The 18119-nt window shown below is 53.0% G+C and overlaps 9 protein-coding genes across 9 annotated transcripts; 6 read left to right on the top strand and 3 right to left on the bottom strand.

Annotated features, from left to right (window-relative positions):
• Window positions 1-14: 14 nt before the first annotated feature.
• On the top strand, window positions 15-2204 carry BZA70DRAFT_289623 (RNA polymerase I-specific transcription initiation factor RRN3; the record flags this gene model as incomplete). Its single annotated transcript, XM_064914131.1, has 2 exons — window positions 15-236; window positions 306-2204. 2 exons carry the CDS (start codon window positions 15-17, stop codon window positions 2202-2204), a joined length of 2121 nt encoding a protein of 706 aa, XP_064768007.1.
• Window positions 2205-2435: 231 nt separating this feature from the next.
• Window positions 2436-3165, top strand: BZA70DRAFT_167365 (uncharacterized protein). Its single transcript, XM_064909843.1, has one exon. The coding sequence runs from the start codon at window positions 2668-2670 to the stop codon at window positions 3034-3036; it is 369 nt and encodes a 122-aa protein (XP_064768006.1). The 5' UTR covers window positions 2436-2667; the 3' UTR covers window positions 3037-3165.
• Window positions 3166-3704: 539 nt separating this feature from the next.
• On the bottom strand, window positions 3705-6948 carry BZA70DRAFT_238679 (flavin-containing amine oxidoreductase-domain containing protein; the record flags this gene model as incomplete). Its single annotated transcript, XM_064910456.1, has 4 exons — window positions 3705-4196; window positions 4494-4934; window positions 5008-5694; window positions 5953-6948. The coding sequence occupies 4 exons, from the start codon at window positions 6946-6948 to the stop codon at window positions 3705-3707; spliced, it is 2616 nt and encodes an 871-aa protein (XP_064768005.1).
• Window positions 6949-8859: 1911 nt separating this feature from the next.
• Window positions 8860-9350, top strand: BZA70DRAFT_278774 (uncharacterized protein). Its single transcript, XM_064912657.1, has 2 exons — window positions 8860-9088; window positions 9181-9350. Exons 1-2 carry the CDS (start codon window positions 8865-8867, stop codon window positions 9191-9193), a joined length of 237 nt encoding a protein of 78 aa, XP_064768004.1. The 5' UTR covers window positions 8860-8864; the 3' UTR covers window positions 9194-9350.
• On the top strand, window positions 9351-10434 carry BZA70DRAFT_278772 (uncharacterized protein). The gene has a single exon (XM_064912656.1). The coding sequence runs from the start codon at window positions 9568-9570 to the stop codon at window positions 10297-10299; it is 732 nt and encodes a 243-aa protein (XP_064768003.1). The 5' UTR covers window positions 9351-9567; the 3' UTR covers window positions 10300-10434.
• Window positions 10435-12566, bottom strand: BZA70DRAFT_278771 (major facilitator superfamily domain-containing protein). The gene is made up of 2 exons (XM_064912655.1): window positions 11887-12566; window positions 10435-11818 (listed from the first exon to the last, which is right to left on the bottom strand). The coding sequence occupies exons 1-2, from the start codon at window positions 12086-12088 to the stop codon at window positions 10596-10598; spliced, it is 1425 nt and encodes a 474-aa protein (XP_064768002.1). The 5' UTR covers window positions 12089-12566; the 3' UTR covers window positions 10435-10595.
• Window positions 12567-14352: 1786 nt separating this feature from the next.
• On the top strand, window positions 14353-16155 carry BZA70DRAFT_167262 (major facilitator superfamily domain-containing protein). The gene is made up of 2 exons (XM_064909842.1): window positions 14353-15166; window positions 15220-16155. The coding sequence occupies exons 1-2, from the start codon at window positions 14495-14497 to the stop codon at window positions 16063-16065; spliced, it is 1518 nt and encodes a 505-aa protein (XP_064768001.1). The 5' UTR covers window positions 14353-14494; the 3' UTR covers window positions 16066-16155.
• On the top strand, window positions 16152-17333 carry BZA70DRAFT_278768 (uncharacterized protein). Its single transcript, XM_064912654.1, has one exon. The coding sequence runs from the start codon at window positions 16339-16341 to the stop codon at window positions 17005-17007; it is 669 nt and encodes a 222-aa protein (XP_064768000.1). The 5' UTR covers window positions 16152-16338; the 3' UTR covers window positions 17008-17333.
• On the bottom strand, window positions 17067-18021 carry BZA70DRAFT_289617 (metallo-beta-lactamase; the record flags this gene model as incomplete). The annotated part of the gene is made up of 2 exons (XM_064914130.1): window positions 17067-17258; window positions 17311-18021. 2 exons carry the CDS (start codon window positions 18019-18021, stop codon window positions 17067-17069), a joined length of 903 nt encoding a protein of 300 aa, XP_064767999.1.
• Between the last annotated feature and the right edge of the window lie 98 nt (window positions 18022-18119).

The following is an 18119-nucleotide window of genomic DNA, read 5'->3' as shown; positions in this document are numbered from 1 at the left end:
TTCAAACACTGTCGATGACTCCTTCGTCGTCCGAGTCAGACGAAGACGGACTTGGGTTCAATGATCAAAGACATCGGAGTAAGAAGCGCGCGCTGAATGCTGATGCTCTCGTTGCTGAAAACTGCGACGGAAGCAGCAGTAGTAGCACGCGCGCTATGCCTACCGAGCAGGAGGAGGCAATTGCAAGGAGGATGCATCACGCTTTTGTCACGAATGCAATCAACGAGCTGCAGAGAGTATGTCTCACTTCTGTTTTTTTGGACACTGTACAAACAAACCGAATGAGCTAACAAGTCTTTGCGCAGGGAAACGCAAGCCTGATCAACTCAATCGCAGCCGATTTCGCAGTGCCGCTCTTCACCCCGGCAAGTCTCTCGGCAGGCCAGATGGTGCACATAATATCGGCTCTGATTCCCCAGATGGATCATCTGTCGTCAAAGCATTGCGTCGGACTCATTCGCGAGATCGTTAACCTGCAAGGTCTCGACGCCGATATCTCCAGCGTCCCTGCCACACAGAGGCAGTCCTTTAGAGCTTTGATCAGTGCTCATGGTCGATTCGTGGGGATCCTGGTGTCGAGCATGCCGAAGTGGTACTCTGAAGTAGCTACCCGTGTCGTTGGCGAATTCAGCACTGCATCGGAGGGCGCCGGCGAACGGTGGCACTCGCTGCTCAGAGTGTTGGTCAATCTCGTGCCGACCTCTGCATCTGTTCTACAAAACGCTATCGTCAAGATGTTTCCGTTCAAATACGACGACTCGGCAATGCTCCTCTGCTACGTGTCGAATATCCTCAAGGTGACGGAGTACGTGCCGGAGTTACGCGGCGCAGTGTGGGGCGTCATTCTCGAACGTGCCGTCGAGCTCGATGTTGATATGGAAAACAAGCTCGGAGATTTAGAGGAAGAAGACGATGACGATGATGCCGATGATAACGTTGAAGAACCGTCGATCTGGTCAGCCTCGGCTTCGGCTGCAGTGAAGGCCAAGAAACCTGTTGAGGACGAATATAAGGAAGACGACGTCATTTTGTCAAACCAGATTGCCACTCCAGAAGCTGATATGGACCCCACCAACGTCAAGGCTATGTCGAATAAGCTCGATGCTTTGATTTCATTCCTCATCTCTGAACTACAGAGCTCATTTGATGATCCGAATTCGGATCCAGCCGACTCTCTTGCACTTTACTCAACCCTGCTTTCTCACTTCACCACCTACTTGCTCCCCACCCACCGCACCCACGCAATCCAATACCTGTTTTTCTCAGTCACTCAGTGCGCGACTGAATGCACCGAAGCGTACCTAGCTCTGCTGATCGAGCTGGCTTTGGACCCTGTCCGTCCCGTTTCCCAGCGACAGATGGCCATGCAATACCTTGCGTCATATGTTGCGCGGAGCCGGTCCGTGTCCCGCTCGCAGCTGTACTTTGTCGTCTCTATTCTGTCTGCTTGGATCGCGCGCTATATCGACGAGCGCGAACTCGAAGTGCCCAGCGCGTCTGACAGCATGGCAGAGTCAGGCACGCGAGCGTCTGTCGACATGGCGCGCTTTACTATGTTCTACTCCGTCGTGCAAGGGTTTTTCTACATCTTTTGCTTCCGGTACGTCGAGCTCCGGGCGGAGGAGTATAACGCCGACGACGACATGGCGACGGTCGAAGACGGCAACGCGAGCGAGTGGATCAGCAAGATCCCGCAGCTTCTGCAGCGGATCGTAAACACGCGGTTCAACCCCCTGAAATGGTGCAACAAGCACGTTGTCATGACATTTGCTAAAGTCGCTCAGCGCGAAGGCGCAGCGTACTGCTTCTCGATCATCGAGCAGAACAAGCGCGACCGCCGAACGCATACGTTGTCGCCGACCGCGGAGGGAAAGTACGAGGTCATCGTGTCTTCGAACGATCAAGCCTCGGCGTCGGGAGAGATCTCGGGTGCGAAAAAGTCGGAGATGAAGCAGTTGGAGGGGTATTTCCCGTTCGATCCACTCATGCTGAAGAAGACTGGACGGTTGATCAAGGGCGATTATATCACGTGGGGCGAAGTCGCGGGCGAAGATATGTCCTCTGACGATGACGATGAGGAAGATGAAGATGACGACGACGACGATGATGATGATGAAGACGACGACGAAGAAGACGAAGAAGACGAAGACGACGGCGAGAGCGCAAGCGAAGCCGAAGAAGACGACGACGACGAAGACAATTAACCGTGTCTTCCTGACCATTCGTACAATACGAACCCTGCATTTACCACATTCATAATGTTTTGTTTACTGTGTGCCGGAGTTTTTATTATTTTGTTTACAGCTCATTCATTGTTCGGTGTTATTCCAGCGTGCTCCAAAAAGTTTTTTTTCACTTTTATTTATTCTGTTGTGTTGTTTTACGGGATCATAGGTTGGTAATTAGTGGTGTGCAGAAGTGAAAAGTACCTGGATTTCGGGGGCATATATATCTTTAAAGGTATTTAGAAGGTTAATATATACATTTTATCATAAATAGATCATTAGTTTTGTACATTTTGCTGCTTGATCGTGACGTGGTTGCATCGACACGACTGACAAGACTAAGGCAGTGTCGCTGAGTGTCCATTAGCGGACCAACTATTTTGTAGTCGAACTCGTTGAGGGGGCCGGATTCGGTCTCTGGACTTCAGAGCTGGAGATATTGATGGCTGAATCTCTCTTCGCTGTATGCTTGATATGCGTATCTGGACTTTGTTGTTCAAACAGCCAGTGGAGAGATTGTCAAGCGGAGAAGATGAAATCAGATGCTTGCTCTCAGAAACGACCAGCCCCCGAGAATCTCCGCACACCTCCAACCAACGCATCGCCCCAACACCCCCAACCACAACATCATAATAATATAACATCCCACACTCCCTCACGCCTGCCGCATCTGCTGCTCCTCAATCATAATCCCCTTCTCCACCTCCGCGACAAACTCCTGGACCTGCACCGTAACCGGCACGACCGTTTCCGCAGCCTGTTCCCGCACCGTCTCGTATCGCAGCGTCAGGGTTTCGAGTTCGGGTTTTAGGCGGGCTAGTATATTTCGCGGAAGAGTTAGCTTAAGCTGTGGTTGCAAGTGGTGAGTGAATGGGGAGACTTATAGATCTGGGTGATGGGATAATACGCATTTCCTTCGCTTGCTGTAGCTGAGCTGCGCTGGGTGCCGGACTGGGTGGACATTTTTGCGCTGTGATGTTATCTTGGTCTGAGAGAGAGATGAGGAAGCACGCGTGTCGGGAGGTTTGTTTGTGATGTTTATAAAGGACGCGCGTGAGCACAACGAACTCTAATCACGCCTGAACTCTCCCAACTCTCCTACTCGAGACTTGTTACCAAAGAATGATGAATATATACTAAAGACTAGTTTACCAAATAAGTATACAATACAAATACAATTGTGGTAAGAAACGATCACAAAAGTAGGCTCTAGAATCACAGGAATAATAGAGCGCGGCCCTAAAATATGAAATAATACAAACACGAGGAAAAGAAACCGATGATTCTCAGACACAAAAAAAAAACACGATAAAGCACACAGGAAACAAATCGACCAATGCTTTGAAATAAGGAAATAGTACGTTGTCATGACCAAGAACAAAAATCAAAAATCAAAAAGAAGATAGTAATAATAATTCACAAAAATAAAAGTTAGATATACTGATGCAATCACCACTGAGCTCATCCCATCAAGGCTTTTCAAATAACCCCCGCAGACTTTGCCAGCTCCATCTCGCGCTTCTCCTCCTCGTCCGGCTCTGAGACGTTATTCTTCAACCACTCCTCCTTGAAGTTCTTCGCCTTGAGCTCGTACGCCGCAAGACGCTCCTTGTACTCCTTCATCCGGCGCTCGTTCTCGAGCCGGTTCCGGTTTGTTTCTTCGATTATCGGCTTCTTTTCTTCTTCGCTCAGGTTCCGCCATCGCTGACTTAGCAGACCGCGGATGTCGGCCATCGTCGCCTTCGCGATCGGATCGCCGAGCGCGGCACGGCGTTTGTTGTCGGCCTCCGCACGCACGTTTTCCCATTGCACTTTTTGGAAAATGATGAACGGGTTCAACTGCATCTTCTCAGGCTTCAACGGCTCTTCGTGGCCGATCGCGCGAGACAGCGCGCGCGTGCACTCCGTGTTGTGTTTTGCAATTCGTGCGTCGCGAAGCTGTCGCGATCGAGCAAGGTGCTGCATTCCTTCCTGCCGCGTCAACTGATGCAGCGGAGGATATTGCGATGACGGTCCTGATCCCGCATCAGACGGGTTGTAAGCCGCTCCGGAAATCTTGTAATTCGCATCCGGAGTCCCAGACGGCACCGCAGACATCGCGCCGCCGATATTGCTCGTCTTTGCACGCGGACGCCCAGCACCGGGTTTACGCTTTCGCCCCGGCCCCATTCCTGACGCCGCCGCGGAGCCCGCGCTATTCTCTGCGCGCTGCTCGGCAAGCAAAAGTTCTTCAAGAGGAATCTGCGGCAACACCACCGGTTTCGGAACCGGCGGCGGCGTGTCGCCGACGTACGCGCTCTTTGGCGGCGGCGGAAAGGTCACGGTCTCGGTCTGCAGCGGCAGGTTTGGCTTCGGCCGTGGCTTGACGAGCGGACTCGCGAGCGTGATCCCGCCCGCGATACTGCGAAAGACTTCTTCTGCCGCGCGCAAGCCGGACAAGTAAGCACCGTGCACGGTGGCAGGGTGCGTGCGCGAGGTGGCCTCGCCTGCGAAGAAGAGTGTGTCGTCGCACGTGGGCTCGGCGAGGTTATCGTAGTCCTTACCAGTCGCGTTCGGACCGACGAAGGAGTATGATCCTAGACTCATCGGGTCCATGTGCCAGTGCGTGATGATCGTCTCGGTTGGATGCGGGATAACGGTCGTGGGGTACATGCGCGACAGAACGTGATGCGCGTCGCGTAGGACGACTTCCTCAGACTGAAGCGAGGTCTCATACGATGCCGATCCAGCCATCAAAGCGACTTGACAGTCTCAGTCAACCTCCGCAAAACAAAATAAAGACAAAGCAAAAGAGAAACTTACCCAAACAAGGCTTCCCAACAACCTTCAAGCAATTCCAAAACATGTAGAAACGCCCTCTCGACGCAACATAACTATTCTGATCCAACGGATCTCCCGAGTTTCGATCACGCGCCACGCCAATCAAGTCGCTCTCCGTGTCCCAAAAGCAGTGGTCGTACACCAAAACAACTTTGTTCAACACCCCGAACCCCAGGTTCTGAATACTCTTCAGCTTATGCACCGGAAGCTCGGGCTTGAACGCGATCGAACCAGCTTTCAGCACACCAAGAGGAGCCGTGCACACGACTCGGTCGGCTGAGATTCTCTCGCCGCTTGCTAGTGTCACTGTGTACTTCTTGCGGCTCTCGTCACCGGCTGTGGTATCGTACGCGACCTCGCTGACTATGTTTCTGAACCGCACATCGAGTTTAGACGGGTACAGATACAGCGCTCGCGGCACTTGCATGTATCCACCATCCTTGACCATTGTGTGTTTTCCAGAAAACTCATTACCGTCATCTTGATCCCAAGATCCAAGCGAGAGATTGTGAACAGCGGTAGCATTCGCATATTCCAGGTTAGCATAGTGCCAGTTCAACAATCGCAGGTCTTGATCGGTCAAATCAGTCAACCTCCGCACAAGCTCCAGCTGTCCATCAAGAGTAGCGCCCAGGCTTGGTGAATTGTCCTTGGGTAATGGCTCAGTAGCGGACTGGCAGTCGGTATTGCCACCCTTGTTAACAACAAAGCCCAGATCTTCGAGCTTATTTCGAAGTGGCGTCTGCCCCGCAACCGACTTGCCATATCCTGACTTGCCCGCCGCCCAATGATCCTCACCTGAAGCGCCACCTGCAGATGTAGCTGATGACTGCATAGTAGAAGCCGTAGGCGTATTCGAGAGCGATGAAGAATCCGACAACGGATGCTCGAGCGGCGGCAGCTCTACCGCGTTCGCTTCCATTCGCGCAATCGTGCGCCCGCCGTCGCCGACCGGATCCTTCCCAGCAGTGATCAGTGAAACATCACCTTCGACTGTATGCTGTGGGATCGGTTTCGCTCGGTAGACAGACACCCGATCAAGCATGTCGTTAAACAGCCTCTCCGCTCTCCGATCAAGCGAGGCAGACACCGGCCCACCAGGGACCTCGTCGAAAAGCTCGCCGGCGTCTTTGAGTTCGTGGCATGCAATTCCAAGCTGTTTGCGGATAATCACGCTCATTGGATTCCCGTTGCCGAAACCGGTCACGATCTGGCCACCAAGATCGACCTTGTGGATGCGCTCATCACCCGGATCCTTTTTCAACGGGGCACTGTAAACACGACCACCCAACCGCTGGCGTCCTTCCAACACTATAATCTCAGGTGCGTCCTCATATCCAGTAAGGAAGTCGTCGTACTGCTTGAAAAGTCCATCTAGCTGTCTCGCACATCCAAGACCAGCCACACCCGCGCCCAACACCAATATCCTCAGTCGAGGTCGTCTAACTTCAGGAATGGGCAACGGATACGGAAAATTATTCCGACAGCGGGGAATGTCAATCACACCAAAGTTGATGTAACCATGTCGAACCAAAATCTCGAACGCAGCCTCTGCAAGTCCGAAAAACCGAGGATCTCGAGCACAGCCAGCGGCCTCAGTGCGCGTGACTGACACATGATGATTCATGCGCCATAGCTGAAGAATGGCGTTTCGGATATTCAGGTAAGTCGTCACGTGCAGGTGGTTGACGCCGTCTTTCAGAACATTATACTCGATCGGATGTAAAGCAAACGGCGGAAGTCTAGACGCAATCGCAGCAGCTATACCATCTCTGGCGAACTCCTCGGGTGGCTTGTTGTTTGGAATCGAGGACTTGGCATAGTACTCGAGACGATTGTAGGGCACCGAGGTTACGAGCTCAGGCAGGATACCAAGAGAAGCAATGTACTCGCTCCGTGTCATGGGAGGATCGACGTAATCACTTTCAGCGAGCATGGCCTTTAGTATCTCATCGTTACTTTTCCCAGCCAGCTCAGGAAGTTTTGTCGGGAATGTCACGTCTGCAGTATGTTAGACCAATCAACAATAGTAAAGACAGAAGAACAATTACCTTTTCGCTCGTCCTTCTTTTCTGTACCAGGCTCAATCTTTGGACCCGTGGACACAGTCCTCGACGCGTTATATGAATTCGCAGCACTAATCGGCGCAGACTGCGTAGCTAAATCAGGCGGAGGCGGTAGATTATTCGGCAGCACAATCGCAGGCGAGTTAGCGTTGCCATTACTCTTCTTCGCCATCGAAACCTTCGACGACCGTCGCGGAATCATTCCTGGCATGATCACAGGCGAGGATGATGCACTGCTAGGTGTTGAACCTGCACCAGTGTTTAATGCAAAGTTGAAATTCATCCGTGGCGAGTTGGACATTGTGTGTTGCTGCTGCTCCTGTTGATACTGTTGCTGAGGCTGCTGCTGCTGCTGCGGTGGTACCGACTGGATAAATTGGCTCTGAGCAGGCACGTTGCTCTTCGCGCGCTTCCGAGGTGGCTCGGTTAGCACAGGAGACATATGAGGCATCGGTGGCTGCACAAAGTTATCATTCTGGAAGTTGCCCACGACATTTTGCTGAGACTGCTGATTCTGCATTACCTGAGACTGCTGGTTCATCTGGGTCGACGGACTCGAGGTAGCACTCCCGTTAGACGGAGACGCAAACTGGGTTTGCTCGCGCTTAGCTGTAGATCTCCGATTCAGCTTAGGCTTGGGAGCTGGCTGGATATGCACAGGAGCCGAGAGCGGGGCGGTCGTTGCAGCCTGCTGCTGCTGCTGCAAACTAAAGTCGACGGCATGAGCAGAGTTGAGATTCGGTGGTAAAGACGACGTGTGCGTCAGTTTCGGCGTCGTTTTGGGAGTAAGCTGAGGAGTATTGTGCGAGCTTTGCGAATGCTGATGCGCTATCGACGGAGAGTATAGGCCCATGTGCGCAGGGTTCACCGCCGTCGATACGTTGGGAGTCGAATGCATGCTTGCGGCGCTTCCTACTCGCTGCGGTGGCTGCGGTGGCTGCTGCTGCTGTTGCTGCTGATGAGGATGCATAGGTGCCTGGTTGGGGTTGTAGGTTTCTTGCGGGTAGTATTGCTGCTGTGGAGGTGCAGGCTGGGGTTGAGGAGCGTAGAACTGTTGCGGCGAATGCTGCGGCTGTTGATGAGAAGGTTGGGATTGCTGCATTTGCATTGGCCCAGAGGATTCCATGTACTGCATTTCACGCGCCGGCGCCGATTCCGACCTCGATGGAAGACCTTGGTGTTGGTCCTGCGGCATCTGCTGCTGCGGGATCATATGCATTTGTTGCTGTTGCTGCAAATGAGGTTGATGCGGCCGCTGCGCGGCCTGAGTAGGAGCAGAACTGAACTGCTGGGGTGCAAACATATCGAATCCGCCATTTGAGTGCGAAAACGCCATGTCGGTTCCCTGGTAGTCGAAATTCTGGTTCTCTGGATGTTGTTGCTGCTGATGCTGTTGGTGAGGAGGGGGGTGAGAAGCAGCTTGCTGTGACCGAGACTGAGGTTGAACCGGTGGAGGTGGTTGATTCGGAGGAGCACCTTGCGACGGCGGTCTCGCCTGGGCGGTTGAATCCCAGTCGAAAGTGGGACCGGCCTGGGAGTCGAGGAACTGCGCCCAAAGGTTATGATCTGCCGGAAGATCGTCTGAGCCGGTACCTCCATGGTTACTAGAAGCGGGATCGAGGCCTAAAGTCGACGAGGCAAGGTTCTCGAGATCGCGCTCGAACGCAGCTTGATCGTCAGGTTGCTGTGGAGGCTGCGAGCGCGGCGGCATCACGTTTGAGAAATGCTGCTGCTGCTGCTGCTGTGGATGTTGATGTTCTTGCTGTTGCTGTTGTCCGAACGAGGGATCTTGGTACATTCCCTGCTGCGGGTAGTAGCCAGAGTAGGCGTATCCGCCGACCTGCGATTCCTGCTGCTGAGGCTGTTGATACGGATGCGGTTGGGACTGCGGAGGCGGGTTGCCATCCTGCGCATAGAGCCGGCCAAAGTCCGGCTGCTGTCGATTAGCTGCCATCGGCGCAGTCTATCCAGCTTGAGCTGAGCGAGAACGAGGGTCAGAACGAGGCGAGAAGAAGACGGTCGGGCTGGGGCACGAGACGCGCGACCGGAGATAGAAGCAAGAGGCATACACACAGACACTGAGACGACGGGGACCTGTAAAGCCGCTGATTGACACACTGCACGCGCTGCAAGAAGCGCAGTTACTGTACAAAACTGTTCATTCCCAAAACAAGACGCGAAATAAGAACGGAAGGAGGAACAGGCAGACAATGTCGACGATATCGCGGTGGATTGTGTGGATCCTGGCAATCGCCTCGCGACCTAATAAAAAACCTTAAATCTCGAGTATCCGCCGGTGGCTGATTACCCGGCACACAAACCCTACCCTGAACCCGTACCCTCATTGTACTACGAGACCCGCTGCTGACGCAACGCTGGCCGCTCGCCGCTTTTTGCTTGCTTCACCACCATCAGCGCAGATACGTTTATCATATCAGACTTATACTTCACACACAATGAAGTTCTCCACACTGTTCACCGTCTCGGCCATTACTGCCGCCGCTTCAGCTCAGCTTCTTGTTGGAAACCTGCGCTCAGACGTCTACCTCCCACAGGCCAACGACCCCGACGCCCTCAAGCCGTTCTACAAAAGCTCTGCGCTCGAGGCCAAGGCACAGGCCGCCCGCGCCGAGCGTGTGCTCGATCAGAAACAGCTCGCGACGAAGAAGCAGCAGCACGTTCTCTACGGCGAGATGCCGGAGGAGGAAGTGCACTCGGAGGGCCACGGCGTGCAGTTGCTGCTCACCGACGCCATGGGCGTCAACCGCGATATCAGCATCTTCGCCGGTCTCACCCGTCAGACCGAGAACCTCATGTACCGACTACAAGACCCCGCGCTCGACACCTTAGTTCTTGCGCCTACCAACGGCGTCATGCAGAATCTTCCGCGTAAGCCGTGGGAGGATGCGCCCGACGCCGATCCGATCTCGCCCAACGCCGGCCCTCACGGCGACGAGCGACGGGCGCTCGAGAACATTGAGAAGTTCGTGCTCAGCCATGTTGTATTTGGCTACAGCTTCCAGCAGCCGGGCCACAAGTCCAAGTGCGGCAGCGGCCTCAGCGATCTCTGGTACGAGATTGCGGGCGATAAGGTTACGGTCCACAGTGATAAGAAGGCCGCGAACGTTGTCAAGATGGAGAGAGTCGGGAATGGTCAGGTTTGGACTATTGATGACGTCCTCAACTAAACTACTTCTGTTTATTATTTTTTATCAAGTTTTTGTATTGTGGTTATAGTTTTGCTTTGAATCAGTCATGGTGATTCTTTCTTTCTTTAATTGCTGGAATTAGGTTGGTGGGTACAAGGTGTTTTGATCTGGAGTGCTGGTTTAGCAGTTTATCAATATATTGATCATCAAGTCATATCAGTTTATACAGGAAGAAAAAAAATAGACAAAACGCAAAACTCCCTGATAAGATACATCAATCAACTGTCCTAGCCTACTTGTTGCAACGGACTTTAAACATAGATTTATCATCATCATCAACTGTCATCCTCAAGCCTAATATTCCCCTCATCAACCCTCTTACTCGCCAAATACGCAACAAACGCACCCCCCGCCAACACCGTCCCCGCATAAATCTGCAACCCGCCAAAATCCTCCCCGCCAGAAGACTTCCCCATAATCGTCCCTGCCACCGGCAACGCCACAAGCGATCCAAACGCCATAACCGAGCTCACGGCGCCCACGCGCGAGCCAATTTCCTGCAACGGCGAGATGCGCGCGATGGCCGCCGGATACAGCGCGAGGATGCCGCCGCTGGCGGCGCCGTAGATCGCCGCGGTGAACACGACGGAGTACTCTGTCGTGCTCATGAACCAGAGCGGGAAGCACGCGAGCGCGGCGCAGCTGGTGACGCCTACAAAGGTCAGGAATTGCCACCTGCGCGAGTGCGCGCGGATGTCGGCTATACTTCCTGCTGCGATACGGCCGAAGAACGAGCCTGCGTTCATGGCGGTGACGACGTGCATCGCGCGGTCGAGCGGCACGCCGAGCGTGAGACTGTGAGTGGCCATGAAGGCGTAGGGCACGAAGATGCCGAGGTAGATAACTGTCATTGCGAGCGTGAAAAGCGCAAACACGGGCTCAGTCTCGAATGGGCGGATGAAGTTGCGATGGAAATCAAACGATCGGCGCGCGTTGTTGCCGGACTTTATGCGCAAAGACGAGGTGGGGATGGTCACGGCCGCAACACAAAACTCAATAGCTGCTAGAGCAAAAATCGCACGCTTGTAACTCTTGTGCGTGGCGAGACGGTCAAAGATATACGACAAGATCACGCCTCCGATACTCGACCCCGAAGTCGCGATGCCAAACGCCATACCCCGTCGTTTCGCAAACCAGCTCGACATACTCGCCGTCGTGCCATAAAACAGCATCGCCCCGCCAAACGGCGCAATCACGCTCTGCGCAATCAGCACCTCGATCCACCGCGTGCAGAACGCGGTCAGCAGGATCCCGGCGGGGAGGACGAACGTGCCGATCATTGTCAGGACTCGGGGACCGTACATGTCGCATGCGCGGCCACAGACGATGCCGGAGAGGGAAAACACAAAGGACTGGACTGACCCAATCCACGAGATTGTCGCTGGTGAGAGATCCTCAAGTTGGTGGGTCTTGTAGTAGGCTAAGAAGACGCCGACGATGTTTAGGTATCCAAACGAACTGAATTGGGCGGCAAGTCCACCAATGACAGACAGCCATGCTATAGACAAAATAAGCGTCAGTAATCTGATTAAAGAAAAGCTAAAGCTTGCAAGATGGAATACATACGACGAAATCCCACATCAGGCTCAGGCAAGGTCAAATCCAAAAACTCGGCCTCCTCGACATCGAAATCAGGATCGGCCTGCACGCTCACAAGCTTCCCATTCTTGATCGTATCCGCGAAGCGCGAATGCGGTCCTGGCTGGGTAGCTGGCAGAATAACGTCATCGTCGTCGTCGACACCCGCAGCAGACGTCCAGGGAGACATGATTGTCGCAGTGCGTCGCCGTAGGATTGAGTGGTGAGGAAGAAGGGAGTCGAGGAGTAGTAGTTGGACATTCAAGGTTGGTGCGGCGGTGCTTATCTTGCGTGTGCCGGAGGCCAAGTACGCCTATCGCTGCGTTGTCTCATTCTTTAACACGTTATAGATTCCATACTTGTTGAAGCGGAAGTAGAGAGGTGTTTATTTTGAACAATTAGAAGAGATAATAGTGACAGATTATATGAAGAAACAGGGCATTGTCATCCGGAGGCAGAATGAGTCGCCAGTAAATTAGAGCGCTATCTAATCTCGAATACATACGCCGCGCCAATCCCCACATTAATCAACCTCGAGAGTTAGCAGGTGTACTGATTCTGCATCTTTATCTTGTATTTTAGTGTGCTGGGTGTTTATTGTATGCTGGTTTTCTACTATATGACTTTCTTGAATATCGGCCGGCTCTTTTGATACTGCTCTGTCTTCTGTTCTGTCTCTGACTCTCTGCCAGCGTACGTCGGTCTGGAAGCTCCCAACCAAGTCCCAAGCTCAATAAATACCCGCATTGCTTCAACGTTCTCTTCTCGTCTTGTTTCTATGGTTCATGATTGTCCGTATTCTAGTTTTTGATTTACTATCTGCCGACAATTAAAATCAACAATCTTACTTCAAACTGTCTCGGATCTCACAGTCTCAGATCCCACGCGCGGAATACGCTACGCTGTTACCGCTACAGACTTTACTTCCCTGACAGATTTAACACCGCACATGTGCTCCCCCGTACTACGCTTCATTTACCTCTATAAGCTGACATCGTATAGTTATTGATTGTGTACGGTTGATTACTTCTCAAGCAGACAGACACACTACTTGGAGTTGTGGACGTGGCCATCTCTGAGTAGGAGTCCGTTGAAGCCAGTAACTTGTATCTGACTGTGAGTAATCGCTATCTATATTCCTCCCTGTTCTCTGTTCTCTCTTCTCTGCCATAGACTGTGAGATACATGAACACTACACCTCTTCACGATCAATCTCTTTCTTCTCTCGTCGTTTCGCCAACGGTTCTGTAGCGTGGTGTTCTTACCGCACAGCAAAGCAGCTAAAGCAAATTCTCTCTACTCACCCAGCACAATACCTCTCCACCACCTCCTCAAAGCACGAATTGGAAGCCTACACTAAACTCTCCGCTCCGCATGTTTTTCTCCTTTTCTAAACTGTAATATCCCCGGAATTGGAATAGTGCATATTATCGGCGTCGGAGATAATGCGCCATCCTTTGTATTCCATTCTTCAATTCGATTCAATTCAATTCAATATACGGTGTCTCTTTGTATAATTAACTTCCACTTCGAGAGATGAATTGTCAAAATGCTAGATACTCTCTTCTAGCCCCAGAACGTATTTTGAATGCTGCTGGTGGACATCAATAAGCTTGCCAGTACGCATGCAATTCCTGCACACCTGGGCCTCTCGCTGTACATAGAGAAACCAGTCAGGCGCAAGGACCATCTGTAGCCATCAAAAGCGGTATCTCGGCGCACCCGACCAGCAGCCAAGCACCAGGAGACAATCGGCAGGTAAACAGGCCAGGCCAGCAAAGGGATGGATGAAAGAAGAGACGGTGGTCTGTGTGCGCAGACTACGCAGACAGTGGCGCCGCCTCGCGGTTGCGCCACAGACGCCGTGGTTTCGTGGTTTATCCGCTTCGTGGATCTCGCGAGGATACTATCACGAGGTAGAAGTGATAATAATAGTAATGTAAGCTATATATTGATTTATAAAATATGAAGAATACATACTAGGAAACCAGCACAGATAAAAGACGTCAAGGCGGGATTGAGCCCAGATAAGACTGCGTTTCGGACATATTTGACTTTGCGATAAGACCTGACTCAGTCTTTTGCCTTTTTCCTCTTCTGTGCAGCGTCGTCGCATCCGGTCATATTCACGAGTTCTTGGTGAATCATCCGGGTGTCTGCTTGCTAGCCTGCGGTGGCTTCGGTAACTGTTCAGTGTCTGTGTGCGCGCGTGTAGAAAATAGAAAACAGAGGCAGACGAAGACCGGCGATAAGAGCAAACTTCGCATCGAAACTGACGTTTTTCCGAAAATCTATTTCCTCGCTCGCGCATCCGACCGATATCGACTCGATTGGGAAGTCCGTTCCTCCCAGCTGCTCTGATAAACACAAGGACACAATCATGTCATCTGCGCACTGGGCACCCTAATTACCTTTCAAGGATCAATTGACAACGCCCAGATACTGGTTGCGGAAAGCCTGCCGCGATGTCAATCAAATGAACTGACATGACGGCAGAAAATGCTCCTCTATATATTCCGCCTGCGCCACCTCTCCTGTCGCTCTACTGTCTCCACTTCCCAACCGCCCCTCCTCCGTCTCCCTCAGCAGTCCGACAATGAACGACATCTCAGAGACAAAGACAATCTCCGCCGCGGCTGACGATGCCGTCCCGGAAAAAGGCATCACCGTCAACAACGCCGACATGGCTTACCAGTTCCTGCACGAAGCCCGCGACGCGGGCGTCGAGGTCGAGACTATCGACGAGAAGCGTCTGCGCTGGAAAATCGATCTCCGGCTGATGCCGCTCCTCATGTTCATCTACTTCCTGCAGTACCTCGACAAGACCCTGCTCAACTACGCCGCCGTCATGGGCATCAGAGAGAACCTCACAAACGCGCAGTACTCCAACCTCGGCACCATCTTCTACGTCGGCTACATCGTCTCCGAGCCGATCACGACCTACCTCATGCAGCGCTTCCCGCTCGGGAAATACCTCGGCGTCAACGTCACGCTCTGGGGTATCGTCGTCGCATGCCACGCTGCGTGCCGCACTTACGCGCCTTTGATGGTCATCCGTGTCTTGCTTGGAATATTCGAGGCCTGCGTCGCGCCCGCCCTTGTCCTCATCACCGGCATGTGGTGGACCAAGCCCGAGCAGCAGCGCAGAACCGGTCTCTGGTACATGCAGATCGGTGTCGCTCAGATCATCGGCGCTGCTATCTCCTACGGCTTCCAGCACGTCAACTCTACCCGTCTCGACAACTGGCAGATTCTCTTCTTGTTCATGGTGCGCTCTTTTTTATCTTCACTCTCTGATCAAAGCTAACTTACTACAACCAGGGCCTTCTCACCGTCGTCGTCGGCATCGCCACGATCTTCCTCCTCCCCGACAACCCAATGGGCGCGAGCTTCCTAACCCGCGGCGAAAAAGTCCTTGCGATCGAGCACGTTCGTGAAAACAAGACCGGTGTCGAAAACAAGACGTTCAAGTGGGAGCAAGTGCGCGAGCTGCTGTTCAAGGACATCTACACCTGGCCTGTTTTCTTCATCACCCTGCTCGCCATGATCGACAACGGCGCGGTCTCGAACTTCTCGTCAATCATCATCAAGACGTTCGGGTACTCCAACGAGCGCACGACAATCATCCAGATGCCCTCGGGCGCGGTGTCGATCATCGCTACCCTCGTGGCCACCTACGCCGCCTCGTTCTCCGGCGAACGCGCCCTCTTCATGGGTCTGATCACGATCCCCTCCGTGCTCGGCGCAGGCCTTCTCCTCGGCCTGGCCGACAACTACAAAGTCGGCCGCCTGTTCGGCGTCTACCTGCTCAACTTCTGCCCCGCGATGCTGCCAGTCGTCTACTCCTGGTCCGGCGCCAACACAGCCGGCTACACCAAGCGCGCGGTTCGCAACGCAATCATCCTCATCTCGTTCTGCATCGGCAACATCATCGGCCCGCAGATGTTCAAGAACGGCGACGCGCCTGCATACGACCCGGCAAAGATCGCGCTGATTGTCACAATGTCGGCCGTGGTGGTTATGAGCGTCGGGCTGAGACAGCTCGTGATCTGGGATAACAAGCGCAGAGATGCCGAGTCGCGGCCGGAGGAGTTTGAGATGGTGGAGGATCGCGAGTTTATGGACTTGACGGATGTCCAGAACCGCGAGTTCAGATACTCCAAGTAGTGTGTCTTCTTCTGTTTGCTAATCTGAGTCGGTGTTTTGTTTAATGCCTTGCTTGATAATAATACCAATGCTATTTTCTTCCGCCAATAATCACGAGGTGAAAGTAACAGACGAGGTTTAAACTTCGTCCACTGCATAACGGAGAACCCTAAACTCCACCGGCCCCGAAATCTCCTGACCTCGTCAGCATATGGCCTGAGGTGATTTGTATATAAGTCAAGCCCGTAGACCTCGATCTTATTCTCGTAGACCACCTTACTTCTCTGCTTCACCATGACAGACTCCGCATCCACGACAATGGCGATCCCAGACGACGTCTACGCAAAACCCCAGTTCGCAATGCGCGCGATCCACCTCACCTTCGAGCACGGCTTCGACAACATCCTCACCCACCTCTCCGACCCGCCCTTAGCCGACCTCGGCAACTTCCTCGGATACGCTCGTACATGGGCAACGTCGCTGCTTTTCCACCACGAGTCTGAGGACGAGGTCATGTTCCCGTTTTTGATGACCAAGCTCGATTTCTCGGCCGAGGTCGAGCAGCATAAAGTCATCCACTCTGTCTGCACCAAGTTCGCCGAGCGCACGCTCGCGATGCAGCGTAATCCAGAGACTTTTGACGCCAAAGAACTGCAACAGATTCTACTAGAGCACAAAGACATCATCTTCCAGCACCTCGCCGACGAAGTCTCCGATCTCGCGCCTGAACGCCTACGAGCATTCTCCGAAGCAGAGTTGACCGACATGACCGCCAGACTGAACAAGTACTCGAAAACAAAGTCGGACCCGTTTACGACGTTTGTGTATATGCGGTGTCACACGCCGCCAAAGTATAAAGGGTTCCCGCCGCTGCCGTGGTTTGTGAGAGCGGTGTTGGTGCCGTGGGTGTTTGGATCTAAGCATTGGGGGTATTGGAAATATGCTCCCTACTCCATCTCTTGAACTCTGCGATTCGATCTCGAGAATACAAACAGGCTTTTATTCACGCTTCAAGACAGCAGCTATAGCTCCTCCTCAAACACAGCATGCTGCGTATACCCCATCTTCTCCACGAAAATTTTACAGCTCTCCAGCAGTCGTTTCTTGACGTCCGTCTTAACGACCTTATCTGCCCATCCGCCATGCATGATTTCAAAGTTAAACGGCTTCAATGCTTTCCATATGTCGAATACCGCGTCCGGCGATAGCGGGATCTAGAAATTGTTAGCCGAGCTTCGTGATGTAAAAGCAAGAAAAGTCTCTCACCATGTTTGGATAACTCCACATAAATGTAAACGTAATAGTCCCTGGCAACCGCTCTCTCTCCCCCAATCCGCTGAGCACAATCCCGATCGAATCCGCAACCAGCAAATGCGTCTCCTTCCACAAGCACACCGCACTGCCAGGAAAATGCCCTCCCACCCGCACGATCGTAAGCTTATCCGCCTTCGCCTGATCCTCAACCGACACCACGTCCTCGTCATAGAATACCTGGTCGTCCGGGCTCGAACGCATGACCCACTGCTTGTCGTAAGACGAGATGTAGACTTTACACCCGAACGCGCGCGCCCACTCCACATGCGACGAGTAGAAATGCGGGTGAGAGATGAAAATCGCAGAGATACCGCCCATCGCGGTGATCTTGTCCACCGTGTCGCTGTCGATATACGAAATGCAGTCCCAAAGCACGTTCGCCTTTCCCCCGTCCCGCACCATCAACACCGCGCGCTGCCCGATCGCGAAATGCGGGACCGTGTAGACTGAGTATAAATCCGCATCGTTGCTATCCGGCTCAATCACATTATGGTACTTCTCCTCTGACGTCTGCAGCGCGCCGAGCGTCGTGTACGATTGTCCTGACGGCGGAACCCATTGTCTGGGGTCGTCGCAGACGGGACACGTTTTGGGAGGTGAAGTGGTGCCGAACTGCGCTCCGCAGGTGTTGCAGATCGGGAGGTCGAGCGAGAATTCAATCATCGTTTCTTTGATATTGGAAGTTGAGTATAGGTGAGTGAGCTGAGGGTCAGATAAGTTAGATGGAGACTGAGCTGGTCCTATCGCAGTGATATGGTCAT

Source organism: Myxozyma melibiosi, assembly GCF_037950935.1.
Source record: "Myxozyma melibiosi strain Phaff 52-87 chromosome Unknown BZA70scaffold_6, whole genome shotgun sequence".
In the NCBI taxonomy this organism is placed as follows: Eukaryota; Fungi; Ascomycota; class Lipomycetes; order Lipomycetales; family Lipomycetaceae; genus Myxozyma; species Myxozyma melibiosi.
Note: the sequence above shows the minus strand (reverse complement) of the source record. Positions and strands in the feature narration are given on the sequence as shown.